The sequence below is a fragment of the Hypomesus nipponensis genome, chromosome 25 (genome assembly GCF_054491055.1).
Source record: "Hypomesus nipponensis isolate SF chromosome 25, ASM5449105v1, whole genome shotgun sequence".
NCBI lineage: Eukaryota > Metazoa > Chordata > Actinopteri > Osmeriformes > Osmeridae > Hypomesus > Hypomesus nipponensis.
In genome coordinates, this window is record NC_140385.1 from 7,961,002 (window position 1) to 7,975,916 (window position 14,915).

Below are 14,915 nucleotides of genomic sequence, written 5' to 3' on the forward strand. Positions count from 1 at the left end.
GTTAAGACAAGTGTGTGTTAGCGCCTGTTCTATTGTTGTCTCTTTGCAGTGTAAAATACAGTTGAGTGCTACAATAACAGTGTTCTATGCCAGTGTGTTTGTCAAGCCAAATAATCATATAATTAACTATTAACCATGGCTACACAAGCTAACATGATAATTACTGGTCTGTCTACGTCGTAACAAGCCCCTATGGGCTGGTTGCTACTTTGAAGCATAGCATTGTGGTCAATGCTCTAGTTGTAGACTTAGTTCTTGCCACAGCATTCACATCATTGACTTGCAGTTGCAATAGAGGAGTGCAGTTCTGTGGTATGACAGTGGCCCTAGTCAAAGCTGGTGCTCTTGTCCCTCTATGGATGTGTTTGTGTGAGAGGGGCACTTGGGCCACGATGACTCAGCCTGTGCCCAGTACTGGTAGCCCTGGCACCTCCTTACACACACACACACACACACACACGCAGGCACACACAGGCACACACAAACAGTGTAAACACATTCCCAGAAGTGCGTATTGGGTCATGCTGCTTATTAGGTCATTCTGAGGATGCTTTGACTTTATGCAGACGACTGAATGCACTGAAGCGATGGGAGGGAGTTTGAGAGTTGGGGATATTTTGGTGCTCGTCAAAGCTGGGACAAATTATTATTTGGAAAGGATGTCAACACAGTATGCACTCGAATGCATTGAGAAACATTTCATCTGATGAGATGTTTTTAAATCATGCTAAATGGATCTCGTTTGTACATAATATCAGTTATCCAGTCAAGTCCTTTTTCGTGTATAGCTGAGTCACAGGTTTAATCTCCTTAAATCCAGTTTCCCTGTTCCAACTGTGGAGTGGACAGAGCGGTCAGATGGTCAACCAGGTCATCTGTGAGGTAAGTCCTCATGACAGGCGTGTGTGTACCTCAGTGGCACGTTAAAGCTGCTCACACACACACACAAACAAACACACACAGTCTCCATGACGCCTCCCCAGCCAGCTGAGGAGTCACATGGTACGGAGGACCAGTTGGAGAATCTGTCACTTTGACAGAGTAGGGGCTTCCCTGCCAAGTCACTGGATCACCAAGCTCCAGGGCCCAGGATCAGTGGCCAGTTGTTGACATATCCTCATATTATTGACATGCAATAGACTATGCCTGTGATTTGTAGTACCACATTCAAAGGCCAAAGGTAGAGCCAGAGCTATGTTCAGATGGGATGTACTATTTCTCTGTGCTTAAATACACGGTCTTTTGATGAAAATTAAGTATTAACGATGATGGTAGTGATTGTACATAGAAGACCGGGTCTTTCGAAAAAGCTTTTCGCGTTGCTACATTGGTGTGACCTTGATAACATTTCCTTGAGAGTGTGTCCAAGTTCTCGTTGGCTGTCTTGTTCTGTGGTTTTGATGGACAGAGGGCAGGTGTGTTGCAGAGTGTGTCTATATATACACAATGTGTATCAAGGTCGGGGCCGGGACTATGAGAGACAATGTTGGTGAGGAGAGCTCTGATCTCTGCCGACCAGTCAAGCGTCTCCACACGTCCTCTCAAGAGACGACACGTTGTGGCCTTTTTTCAGTCGAGAAACTCTGTTTCGCCTCCGTCCTCGATGTTTTCAGTTTGTATGCTTGATTTCTAGCTTGAGTTTTGAGCGTGTGAGTAATGGTGCTGTATTTGAAAGGGAGAGACGACTCCCACCATTGAGTGACCTTATTTACAGTTTGACAGGATGCTTTGAACCACCCGTGTGACTAAAACATTACACACATTAATCTTATACCATCACACAATGAGACCTTAGGTATCCTTATCGGGATACATAGGATGATTAGTCACTCATTGGTGAAAGCAACTTGTTTTCTTCCGCCATTTTGGCTCATCCATCATTGTATGTTAGATTTACAGCACTGCCCTCAAGTGCCCCACCACTCAACACACACACACATCCTCTAACCCAGGTGGCAGTCACTCACCCTCTGAGGAAAACAGGAAGCAGTAAGAACCAAAGGGTGGTCAACCGACAGGAAGTTGCTGAAAGATTTCTTCCTCAAAAAAAAAAACACCCACAAAGGTGTCAATTAGAGAGATGTATGCTTGTCTGTCTGATTGACTACATACCAGAGTCTGGACTAAGTTAAGTAACCGGAACACTTTGCCTGGCTAGAATAGTCTGTTATTGTTTGAGCTGCTTGTCAGGTATGCGTTCCCTCAAATTGATGTATGGGCAGGTCATCCTTTTGAGGTTTCCAGTTCATACCTTTGAACTGATTGTGACCCCAATCTTAAGGCTTTTACCAACATCCCAACAACCTCTGTGGGTTGTTGGGATAGTATGACATAATATACTATACTAATAATCCAGAATGTTCTTTAGCTGGAGTCAGCTTGAAATAATCTCATTGTATACATTTTCTTTCTTTATTATGTGTAAATTTCCAGATTCCTGTCTGGAATGTTCTGTACACAAGTAGCTGTACAATGTGTACTTACAAGGCAGAGAAATGCCATTCCAATAATAGTTTCTGAGATAAACATAACCACGTCTTAATGGACTTTTGGCAAGTGACCAGCTAAAAGAGGACTTGGTTTTCCCTGGTGTGCCGACCCCCTTCCATTCTTCCTTATTTCTTCCTTTATTCTCCCACCCAAATCCAGCTGTTTCCCAGCTGAAACCCTGCGTGGTCAAACTGCTGAAAGGGAGGATGTGCTTGCACAGACAAGGGAGGTTACGTCCACAGAAGGGAGATTTAGGAGCGTCACTGTCAACAGGGAACTGAGCACAATAAGTACAAATGATGTACTTACCAACACCTGCCCAATCTAGACACTAGTGCCCACATAATAAACCCACATATATAAATGAAACCTAAATAAACATGCATTTTGAGTGCTGCATGCTGATATGATCAGACATCATTTTATATGGTAATATATCTATAGATATGTTGTATATTAGTAAGAACTGGACAGGCTGTTAGAAAGGACAGTGTGATACTGTCTTTCTCAGAGCTCAAACCTCCCCAGCTGCTAGTATCTGTCGGCCACCGATTATAAATAAACGCTGGCGTAAACTGGAAAAGTCCCCTTCACTGACTGACAGGCTTTCAGTAGTAGGCTATATGCTACTCTGACATTGCAAATGCGATAATTCTGAAATATCTTTAGATATCATGTCCTAGTGTTTTCACACCGAATGTGTACATGCTATGTTGAATTTCCCCTCAGGTGTTTCTGTGCCAGTTTTGCATGCAACCCTGCCCCCCAGTGCATTTTGGACTCTGAAAGATGAATTGCTTCCCATCCTCGCCCTCTCTTCAACTGCACTGGCAAAGCAAGCCAAGATAGAAAGACAAAATGGGCTTTCCTGTTATCAACCAATGATCGACATTTCTTCAACTTAAAACAAAAACACTTGCTTTGAAGCATGAATCAACAGTGACTAGGGTGTAAATCATTGTAGCCTATGCTAAACTGTGTTTGATTACACAAGTATTACAGCTGCGTGGAGTTGGGCTGTTGCTGTGAAGATCTGTCGCCTCGTGCATTTGTTTTGCCAGTTTGACATTTGCGACATGTGAACACTGCAGTCATTGGGACATCGACGCACTCGCGCTACAGGCGGAGAAGTGCTGTCTGTCTTCTCAAACAAAGTAGGCTACGAGGAGGACAGAATACAGCCGTGTGGATTTTAACAGATGTTTCTTATAAAGTACATGAGAATTTTTTAACCTAAAATATGACTTCGGTTTGGAAAAGACTACAACGAGTCGGCAAGAAAGCCTCGAAGTTCCAGTTTGCGGCGTCCTTTCAAGAGCTGATGATAGAATGCACTAATAAATGGTAAGAATGGACTCCTCAGACTATCAAAAGGTAAAAAAAATAAATAACGCTAGTCGCAATATTTGTCACCGTGAGTAGCTTTTTGATTCAGAATAAAGTCAGTTTTAGTTTCGTATTTGGACAAATAAACTGCAGATTTGAGTCGATACGATAGCGTTTATTACGGGCTATTTGCCTCGATGTACTTCAAATGTAGTAGCTTAAGTAGCAACATTTTTCTCCATGATTTATTACACTGCAATATTACAGTGACCTATCGATTTTGGTGAAGGCGTGCCGCTCTTGTATGTGCCCACTTCCGCATTTACCGGCTATATAGGTACTCTTTAGCAAGTTCCCATCCTAATTATCACCTAGCTGGATGAAAATACGAGGGACTCAGAGACCTTTTTTTGTTGCTAGCGAGACATTTGTGAGGTGTCAACATGGTTTTAAGCCTGCAGCAGGTGTCTGGGCCGACGATGAACGTCCCTATCTTCAGTACAATCATTGTAGCACATGCACACAGCCTGTAGCTACTTATGTTACATACAGTAGATGGGTGTCTTCCCCTCCAAAGGTCTCGCTAAGGAGCAATAGAAACGTTGATGGCGTGACATACCTAGTTTTGTCCAAACCAGTGTTGGGGCCATGTTACTTCCAAGTCTAAGTCACAGAAGCTCACAGAGGTGTAGGTTTCATCATACATTTGACATTATACACTTTTTGAAAATAGCAACTCTGTGCCCCCACTTTTAATAAATATTTTTTTCTTTTGAGGGCTGCATCCTCAGTAGTTAAAAAGCTGTCATACCCACATATGAAAACAAACCTACACCCCTTAGTATCATTACAGTATCAACAGATGGGAAGTATTGTTGTAGCCTGTGCAGTTCCGAAGGCTTCCAATCTATGCTTGGCTTTCATGCGTTTCTGGAACTTAAATAAGGAAACAAACATCTCTCAAGCTAACATGGAGATTCATTGGACAAGGCAGTTGATTAGTCATGTATTGGACGGCCGAACTGAGAGTGCAGTGTACGTGAAGCCTTAATGCGCTGATTAAATCACTGAATCGGATGAAGTCCTGCATATGACCGCTGACTCGTATCCGAGTGCATTCATAGGAATAAGCACACATAGTCAGACAGACCAAATCCAGCATTGGGTTCACAGGGTTAGACCTCATGCAGGCAGAGCATGTATGCAGTTGTCAGAAGTCTGTGGTGCTCAGTCGAAATGTGGGTGATGTGTAGTGGGAGTAGCAGTAATTGCATTAGCATTAGTCAGAGTCCTCTTAGCATAGGCCTCCTATCTCCTAGGCCAGGCACACAGGGTAGCTGTGCTTATCTTTTCCTCCTGCAATTCGAGGAACTAGTTTTGCTAGCGCTAACATGTTTTGAATTCCTGGTTGTTTTTTTTACGTATCATAAACCATCAGGATGTGATGTGGTTTAGAACAGTCTCATTGCCAAGATAAGTCATCCTGAATCTAATGTAGTGCCCTTTTTTCTTTCACACTTGTGATTCAGACATCCTTTATGGCGCACAGCCTGCATTCACTGGCCTGCATTCCAGATACTGTATGAATAGTCTGTGTCATGGCGTGATGTTAGCGTTACCTGTGATAGTGTAACAACAGGTATGTTTCCTGGTAGAGTGGCTTGTGGTTCTCAGGTGTTTCTTGGCAACAGTGTTTTGTAAAACAAAAAAACAAGACAAAAGAAAGTTTTAAGGCAAGTAAATCAAGAAGGTCATTATTTGAAAACCATCCTAGGGCAGACTAGACCAACAGCTTGTTGTCATGAGATAGAAAAACACACAGTGGACATTGTTAGGCTGTTCTGGTTCAGTCTGTAAGAATGTGTAAAATGTGGATCAGTTAGAAATGCCCTGTTCAACCTTGACGCATGTGTGTGTTTTCCCAATGCTGAAACACAGCGCTGTCCACATGATGGGGTTGACAATGTCCCGTTGCTGAACTGCACCACTCAGACCTATAGGCAGCATGGGTCAGTGACACATCCCAAACGCTAACCCAGCGTCTTTTCACAACGTCAGCCTACATCACAACCTGGGGAGGTTTGCGTAGCGACATGGCGTCAGGTTTGGATGGCGTGGATAAGAATGAAACCACTTTCATTTTGTGACATTTAGGCCCACAGCGTGGAGGGTGGTAGGTGTATCACAAGTTACCTAAGTATTCAACAGGTTTATTTCTGTAAACCCCCCCCCTCCTCTCCGTCTCCACCAGTACCCCCCCCCCTTGCCCCCGCCGCTTTCTGCGAATGCCCTTTCCCTCCAATCCAGGCAGCTGCTATAACTGGTGTGCAACATGATCCAGAGGCCCTGTCCCAGTGTTACCACAGCCCCTCTCGCTGTCCTTCCATGCAGCTCCTACTTAGTCAGCCTCGTATGCTTGCGGGCCCATGTGCTGAAAACACCTAACATTACAATATCTCCTCTAAGTGTATTAGATTAACTTGAGAGCCTGTCATCGTCTGGTTGTACTGGCCTGGAAGGACATTTTATAGGGCAAGTCCATGGGGGTGACTTTGTGGTGTGGTTTGGAAACAACAATTATGACCAAACAGCACTAGACCGACCTGCATTGAGGTGGTCTTGATAAGAATAGAGGTTTGGCTAGCAACCACCCACTTAGGGTACAGGTAACAAGCAGGTCCTTGATCCTTATTATACTGTTGTTTTGTTGCTAGGGCCACGCCCTACATGAATAAAGCCCTGAGGACTCAAAACTGGAAAAAAAGCCAAACATGCCCCAGTCAAGGTGTCTAATGCAAGCAGCAGCTTGGATGGATATTCAGGCATGATGGGGACAAACACACACACACACACACACAGAGCAGGGGAAGGGTCTGTAGTACCACACACCAGAACGGATGAACAGGAAAACACACAAACACATGATTGTTTATGTTTTCACTCCACAGGCAAAGTCTCTATCGCTGTGTGTGTGTGTGTGTGTGTGTGTGGAGTCACAAGATGCACCTCTCTAGAACTAAGCCTCCCATCACTACTGTGTTTATTCAGCAGACAGATGTGTTTGTTTACACTCAATAGTCTGACATGGAATGGGAGAAACCTAAGTCTGTGGGAACCTCAAACAACAAATGTATTGTGAACAATATCTCGCATCAGAATGTAATTGCACTAGACCTATAGAATAAATCCTAGCACGTGTATCCATGCGATTCCTAGTATGTCCTTACGTGTCATGCCCTGAAGAAATGGGATACTTAAGCAGCCAGCTCTGTCCGGACTGCAGAAGTTTCCACGTAGTATGAATATCGTAGGTGCTCGTGTTTTTAAGTGTACATTACCCTGGGTTAGATGGAGAAAGTTAATACTGTACAGATATGTGTGTGTTTCATGTGCACATATGTGTGTTTGTGCTCATGCAGCACATGGTTGTTCAACAGTGGCGATGATAACACATACTAGATCATTGTGAGCTTATAATAAGTGTTTTTGATTCCGTCTCAGGCAACCAGACAAACTGAGGTTGGTTTGGACCAGGAGGAATAGGCGGCACTGCTCTAAGGTATGATGGGAATGGGTTTATCGGGTTCAAGTGTTAAGTTAAGTTGAAATGTTTCATCCAGCCTTCCCAGCGCTGCTTGTGGTCTCCTTCTCCTACTTCTACCGCTTCTCCTTTTCCCTCCTTCCTTCTTCACACACGGCTCCTCTCTGTCTTCCACCTCTTCGTCGTAGTCATCGTTGTACTGTGTCAACATTTTGAGTGGTATCGAGTGGTGCTCCCCTGAGCCTTTCTGCCCGCCACAAAAAAACATGGCGGAAACCCCGCCTGCACAGGGGAAGGACAAAAGGCCGAGACGAGTTTCTCTGGTGGACTCCCTGCCATGCGTGTGTGTTCTGCTGCTCCCTGCACACGTGTGTGTGTGTTCTGCTGCTCCCCGCACACGTGTGTGTGTGTGTTTGTGTGTTCGTATTTCGTCAAATAAAGGAGTGTCTTTCTCCTCAGCTCCATGGGTGGCAGCCAGGAATCAAGAACCCGTACCGAGGGATGGTGGTGTGGCAGGTGCCCGAGAGCCTGGACATCACCGTCACCCTCTTTAAGGTAGGACCAGACGGCTGCCGCTCCGGGCACGGACGCTTGCCTCGTTTCAGTTGAGACGAGTTGGAAAAAAACCAAGGAAAAAAAGCCGGTGTCTTATTTTGAATATCTGATCTGCCAGGAACCGACTGCAGATGAATTTGAGGACAAGGACTGGACGTTCGTCATCGAGAGTGTGAGTTTGTGGGGGATGCTGACGTCCGTTTCGGATGTCTTTTAACGTAATCGAATCCTTGTGTTCGATTACCTGGGAGACCACAAAAGTTTCAGTTTGAGTGTATTCTTCTTCAAATGTTATTAGGAGTGTTCTGGGTAAAAAAAAAAAAAAAAAGGTACCCTTTGGGCTAATGACCCGAGCTCTCCACCTCCCGCAGGAGACGAGAGGTCACAGGAAGGTGCTGGCGTCGGCCGACGTCAACATGAGGAAGTTCGCCAGCGCCACGCCGGTCCAGTACGACATGACGCTGCAGTTCAAGCCCGTGTCGGTGAAGGTGGTGGAGGCCACGCTCAAACTCACCATGTCCTGCGTCTTCCTCAAAGAGGGCAAGGCCACGTGAGTGCTCGGTCGTGCCGCCGCTCGTTCGCCCGCGTCGATGGCGTGGGACGCGCTGGTGACTGTGTGTGTCCGACAGGGACGAGGACATGCAGAGCCTGGCCAGTCTGATGAGCCTGAAGCAGAGTGACATCGGGAATCTGGACGATTTCAACGATAGTGACGAGGAGGAGGAGAGGAGGGGAAGCACTGGACACGGTACCAGAAGCTCTATCATATTACTATGACACGCGCACACTGTCAGAACTGAGCTAAGTGACGTGACATTACAAGTACAGTTCTTACCAACCGTGTTAGCTAGCATAAGCTATAATGGTGGTCTGTACATTTGAAGCTGATTCGAAGGCAGTCGAATAGGTCCAAAAAGCACTAGCGAAGGCTCCCATGGTGACACGTAACAGGTAAACAACTGTCATTCGATCTGTTTACAGATGACAAGCTATTTTAGATGGTCGAGGTTTCAAAGGATTGTGCAATACATCGCCGTGGTTCCCTCCCTCTCTAGTCTCTCCTCTCTAAAAGGAATCTGAAATGTCCTCACTTTTAATTCAATGAACGCTGAACCAAATCTCCTTGTGGGCTGCTTTGAAAAACAGTTCTCTTTTTGCTCTGCTTACTTCCTGTTCTATGGATAATTATACCTGACTTGACCTGAATGAAATATATTTCTTTTTCGCTCCTTTCTTTTCTCTGAAAGGTCCAGTTCCTCCAACAAGAAGGATACACGACCAGGCGTGGAGACCTGTGTTTGACTCAGGTATTTCAGATCAACTGAATAACTCCTTCTTTCCTTCTTGTTTATCTTTTTCTATCATCTATCATATCAAAGCCATTTATTTGAATTGAGGATATTCGTTGGTCAGTGTTGTGAATATTGACTATCAAACTATTCCAAACCATTATTCATTTATTTGGGTTAGTTTGATGAATGATATTCACTGAAGCTGATGAATATTGATCTCATGAGGTTTCAAATAATGGTATACTGCCACATTGCTCCCTAATTCTGGATCAGATACTCTCTACAGATCGAAGGAAAATAAGACTTTGGAAAGATACAAGGCGTATTAGAATAGTGTCTCTCCAAAATTATGTTCAATACGTTTAAATAAAAGTTAGAACAAACAAGATTGGACAGTTTCATATGTGCACAACGGACTAGTTTCTTCCATCAATGTCCTAGTTTCTTCCATCAAACTGTATTTGTTGAATAGCAGAGCTTGTGTTAGTGATAATGAAGAAGGTCGCAGTGGTTCATGCTCCTTGTCTGCAGTGAGTATCTGAGTGCTGTCAATCTCCATTCTTTATAATCTTTCATTCTTTCTTCTTCCTCCTTTCTCTTTCTTTGCTCCGGCTCTCTTGTTCACTATTCTACTTTCTTCTTCCTTCCGCTATGATGTTCTGCTTTATTCCTTCTTTTCTTCCTTTCTTTCCTCCATCCTCTCCTCTCCCTCTCTCATCCCTCTCTCATCCCCCATCTCCTCCCCCTCTCTCATCCCCCTCTCTCATCCCTCACTAACCCCCATCTCCTCCCCCTCTCTCATCCCTCTCTCATCCCCCATCTCCTCCCCCTCTCTCATCCCTCTCTCATCCCCCATCTCCTCCCCCTCTCTCATCCCCCTCTCTCATCCCTCACTAACCCCCATCTCCTCCCCCTCTCTCATCCCTCTCTCATCCCCCATCTCCTCCCCCTCTCTCATCCCTCTCTCATCCCCCATCTCCTCCCCCTCTCTCATCCCTCTCTCATCCCCCATCTCCTCCCCCTCTCTCATCCCCCATCTCCTCCCCCTCTCTCATCCCTCTCTCATCCCCCATCTCCTCCCCCTCTCTCATCCCTCTCTCATCCCCCATCTCCTCCCCCTCTCTCATCCCCCATCTCCTCCCCCTCTCTCATCCCCCATCTCCTCCCCCTCTCTCATCCCTCTCTCATCCCCCATCTCCTCCCCCTCTCTCATCCCTCTCTCATCCCCCATCTCCTCCCCCTCTCTCATCCCTCTCTCATCCCCCATCTCCTCCCCCTCTCTCATCCCTCTCTCATCCCCCATCTCCTCCCCCTCTCTCATCCCTCTCTCATCCCCCATCTCCTCCCCCTCTCTCATCCCCCTCTCTCATCCCTCACTAACCCCCATCTCATCCCCCTCTCTCATCCCTCACTAACCCCCATCTCCTCCCCCTCTCATCCCTCTCTCATCCCCCATCTCCTCCCCCTCTGTCATCCCTCACTCATCTGTCACAGAGATGGAGTGTAGCTCGGGTGTGCCTCCCACTTCTCTCCTCTCCCGCCCCCCCCTGCCTGCCCCCCCCGACCCCTCTGCTCCACCTGGCCCCCCTACCCGGCTCCGCCCCGCCGGCCCAGCGGGCGGCGCCCAGCCGGCCCGTCCCTCCGCCTATGCCTACACAGTGCCCGCCTTCACCCGCGCCCACCCACCCGCTCTGCCTAAAATCTTCCAGCCCACTGCTGGCACAGGTACTGGACAGACTGGCTCATCAAGGATAGACTCGAGTCACTGTGGGGTCGACTGTGTACAGTATTGATTCAAGGATCACATTGAGGACCACTTGAAAACCTGTCTCACCTGGACTTTCAGTGTTTGAGTTTCTTTTACTTTAATCCCCGAGAACTTCAGGGAAGATCTTTCATTTCTATCAAACGTTCAAATATATCTACCTAGATAGCCGACTGGTGTGACTTCTTTGTTAGATTAGAGTACGCTGTAGATAACTGACTGGTCTGACTTCTTTGTTAGATCAGAGTACTCTGTAGATAACAGACTGTTGGCCATTGTTTGGTTTTGTAATGACTCTGAGGCGCCCCCTACTGTTTGAATAGGTTTAGAGCAAAGGGGGAATATGATGCAAGCCAACCCCAGCAAGAATGGACAGAATGCTCCTTGCGACGGGCCCAGCATAATAACTTTTCTGTGACTGAAAAGCCTCCTTCATAACAAAGGTTTCTAGGGGCAGTTGCCTAATTTCCTTAGCAACCACCCTAGCTCATAGTGAATCAGAGGGCGACATATTTGATCCTTTTTGGCGTTTATCCAACTACATCTCGATTGTTTCTAGCTGATGTAAGTTCACTCTGCTCTCCTTCCTTCCTTCCCTCCATCCATCCTCTGCTCTCCTCCTTTCTCTCAGTGCCCATCTCTGTTCCCCGGAAGGCTCAGGGTCACCGTAGCGACCCGGCCTCCGACTCGGCGCGTCTAGACGCGGGTCAGACGGTGTGCGTGCTCCCCTCCTTCACGCCGCCGTCGTCCCTCTCCGGCTCCCTGACCAGGCTGTCCTCCTCTCCTCTGTCCTCCTCCCCCTCCTCGGCAGCCGTCCGTCCTCCCTCCTTCTCTGACATCCCCCAGACAGGTAGTGTGTCTAGCCGCGCCGTAGACACGGCTAGACCGGAGCCACGGCTAGACCAGAGCCACTGGCCGTGCAACACGCCGTCCTCCTCTGTTTCTCTGTCCTTCTCTCTTCTCCGCCTCTCATTGCCCCCCCCCCCCTTCTTCCGCCTCTCTCAGCTACCTATGCGACTGCTCGCTCCAGCGCCTGGAGGCCTCAGAGCGTCCCCTCCTTCTCCGCCCTCCCCTCCTCCGCCGGTTCCTCCCCTCCCAGCGCTCAGCCCCTCCCTGTAACCCGCCGGCCCAAAGCATACCAAGCCTCGTTAGCTGAGCCTGGTCCCGGCCCCAAGGCCTACCTCACCTCACTGGCCGAGCCTGGCTCTGCCCTCACCAGGCCTACCAGTCTGCCCTCTGCCCCTGACACAGGTACAGCATGCCATTGGCTAAAGGCCTTGGAGTTTCTCCAGGTCATTGTAAATGGTCTGGATGGATAGTTAGATGTGGCATGTACAGCATCTGGAGTAGTGTTTTCTTAACGTCTTGGGGTCCACATTCATATACGAGCTGTGGATCGCATGATTGTGAATGGGACCACTGTCATTACATGTCATTTTAGGAAGTCCCTTCTGCCTATTCTGCTTTTCACTGGTGTAAATCAAGGCTTTGCTGTTGATTCTTTTTCTCTGTCTTCTTTTCCTCTCTCTTTTCCAATCCCAAATCACCTCCCTTCTACTGCATATGACCCCACACCACTCCCCTCTTCCTCTCTTTTACCCTCTCTTTTTCACCTTCTGTTATACTTCATTGCCATCCATCCTTTTTTCATAATCCCATCTCTCCATTTCATGTCTCCCTCCTTCTCCCAGTACCCTGGCAGAGTGAATGGAGATCACCTCAAACCCAGGCCCCCTTATCCCCACCCGCTCTCTCCCCTAAATCCCTGCGCCCCTCCCCCCATGACTCCGTGGATAACGCCCCCCTTCAGAAAAAGCAGTGCATGGAGACCCCATGTAACTTGGCCTCTCCTCCGTCTGCACCTGCCCCAGCTGCGCTTTCGGCCTCCACGTCTCTACCTCTCCTTCCCCCACCCTCCCCTTCTCATCCCGCATCCGTTCCTCAGTGCGTCCCCCCCTCGCCTGCCGAACATCCCTACTGCGCTCTGTCATCCCCGTCCCTTTCCCCCTCCTCCTCTTCCTCCTCCACCCCTGTCCCTTCCCCCTCTGGCTCTCAGACCCCTTTTTCTGAATCGGTGTCGTTCCTTCTCTCCCTTCCTGCATCTTCCTCCTCTTCCACCGCCACGCTTTCCTCTCCCTCCGTTTCCTCCCTGGACCCTCTCCCTCCCCCTGTCCAATACTGGGACTCCCCCCCCGGATCCCCACCTGTTGCTCTCGGCATTGCCCAATGTGCCGCCGGTCCTGCTCCGCCCCATGTCTCCCAGTCAGGTACTGAAGCTCGACACTAACCTTTGCACCCCCCAAACGTTAGCGACGTAAGAATGCCTGTCTAACCATCCCTTAAACATCCCGTTTTTAACCAGGTTTTTGGACTGATATTCTTATCGAAACTACTCGGCCCTCCATTTATACTCTACTTCGTCCAACTGTTCCTTTTCTACATCCCCTCCCCCTTCTATATTCCTATGTTTTGCTCTTTTCTCTTCCCTTCACGTCCTCTTAGCCTCCCTTCCTGCCGGTCAAACCCCTGGCTGGAGGCTCCAAGCCCTCCCTAATGAGGCCCGCTCCATTGTCAGAAGGTCCCATGTGACCTCTTCATCTGGACCCCGCCCCCTCTCTCCTTCTCTGCTCCTCCTGTGCTCTGTGCCCCCACCCTCTCAATCAGACTCAATCCCCCATAACCCCCAGGAACCTGTCCCTGCTCCCCCCCCCCCCATGAGCCTGACTCAGTTACTAGACCTCAAGGGACACGTAAAGAGTTCCCCCTCTAACCTGTGGCTCCAGCTGGCTTGACTAATAGGAGCGGTTGCTGGCTTCCAGCGGTTTTCATGTCAAGACCAGCATTTGTTGAAGGCCACTGATTCAGTCATGTGTCTGGTCTTTCAGATCTTCACAGACATCTCAGCACACTGGCTGAAGAGGAGTGTCCTAATGTTCCACCTACCGGTGAGTAGAACTCAATTCAACCGCAGTAGACGAAGGTGTCATCTTTATTCCGAGGAGGAGAAACTCCTATGGATTCTCTCCAGTCACTGACCTCAGAACTCCTCACCACAGGAATAGTCAATAACGCCGGTAATAGGCCAGACCCAGACAAGACGCCATTGGCCAGGCCCTATGAAAAAAGGCGGGAGGCTCAGCAAGCGTATGGATTGGAGGTTGTCAGGAGAACTGCTGGGTGAGTGGATCGATGTAAACAGAGATGTTTGATGTGATTAAACGCTCTATCCATGGTCATAATTCCTCCAAACCTAAACCTGAGCTCACTGGTTACTGATTGCAACCAGCTGTCCACAGTGGTTGTGGATTATCAGCTTTATATTTCATCCATACAGTGTTAAGTCCAAATGCGGTTTTTTGACTTTTCTTGTTATAAAGAACTCTTTTTGATACACTGATGTATAAGTGTGTTTAGAGGAATCATGTCAAGGTGCTTGGAATAGCTGGTGTGGTTTTAACCTAAGCATCTCCTTTTACTAACAATGGCTAGCATGGTCTGGTTTATATGAGCACTGACATGTTTTTAAACAATGTGAAAGGAAGGACATTTGAAATCTCTAAAATGTTCATATGATCTCATTAAAAACATAATATCAAAACAAAATTTGGACTCAATGAGTTTTATGTCACAGTGGACTTCAGCACAACATGAGATAACAAGAGTAAATAGATCAGTTTATTTATTGGTATTATTTGGATGTCGCTTTGTTGTTTTGGAGAGTGTCTGCTAAATGAATCAAATGTAAATATTAAACTTTTGTTGTGGCATTTAGTAGTATAGATACACAATCATGAACTAGATCTAGACAGTATATAATCACAATTGTGTTGCGTTGCTGTTGGTGTATTGCATTTCCGTCAAACGGGCCTTTTTGGAAAACCCCTGAATGTTGATCACATCCTGTTGTGTGGCAAGTTTCCTGTAGCTTAAGTCATGTTGCAAGATG

At 47.4% G+C, this 14,915-nt stretch overlaps 1 protein-coding gene across 11 annotated transcripts in view; it reads left to right on the forward strand.

The window, feature by feature from the left end:
• Positions 1-3,578: 3,578 nt before the first annotated feature.
• Positions 3,579-14,915, forward strand: part of ehbp1l1a (EH domain binding protein 1-like 1a) — a 30,891-nt gene continuing 19,554 nt past the window's right edge. For 4 of the 11 annotated variants that reach the window (XM_084690981.1, XM_084690984.1, XM_084690982.1 and 1 more), the window contains exons 1-13: positions 3,587-3,834; positions 7,318-7,375; positions 7,817-7,912; positions 8,031-8,084; positions 8,284-8,462; positions 8,542-8,660; positions 9,160-9,219; positions 10,699-10,929; positions 11,601-11,819; positions 11,975-12,220; positions 12,661-13,236; positions 13,855-13,914; positions 14,026-14,146. In XM_084690981.1, the coding sequence (XP_084547107.1) occupies positions 3,731-3,834; positions 7,318-7,375; positions 7,817-7,912; positions 8,031-8,084; positions 8,284-8,462; positions 8,542-8,660; positions 9,160-9,219; positions 10,699-10,929; positions 11,601-11,819; positions 11,975-12,220; positions 12,661-13,236; positions 13,855-13,914; positions 14,026-14,146 (2,123 nt within the window). In that variant the 5' untranslated portion in view covers positions 3,587-3,730. Of the gene's footprint in view, positions 3,835-7,317; positions 7,376-7,816; positions 7,913-8,030; positions 8,085-8,283; positions 8,463-8,541; positions 8,661-9,159; positions 9,220-10,698; positions 10,930-11,600; positions 11,820-11,974; positions 12,221-12,660; positions 13,237-13,854; positions 13,915-14,025; positions 14,147-14,915 lie in introns of all 11 variants that reach the window. The other 7 variants (XM_084690986.1, XM_084690989.1, XM_084690990.1 and 4 more) reach the window with 7 other exon arrangements.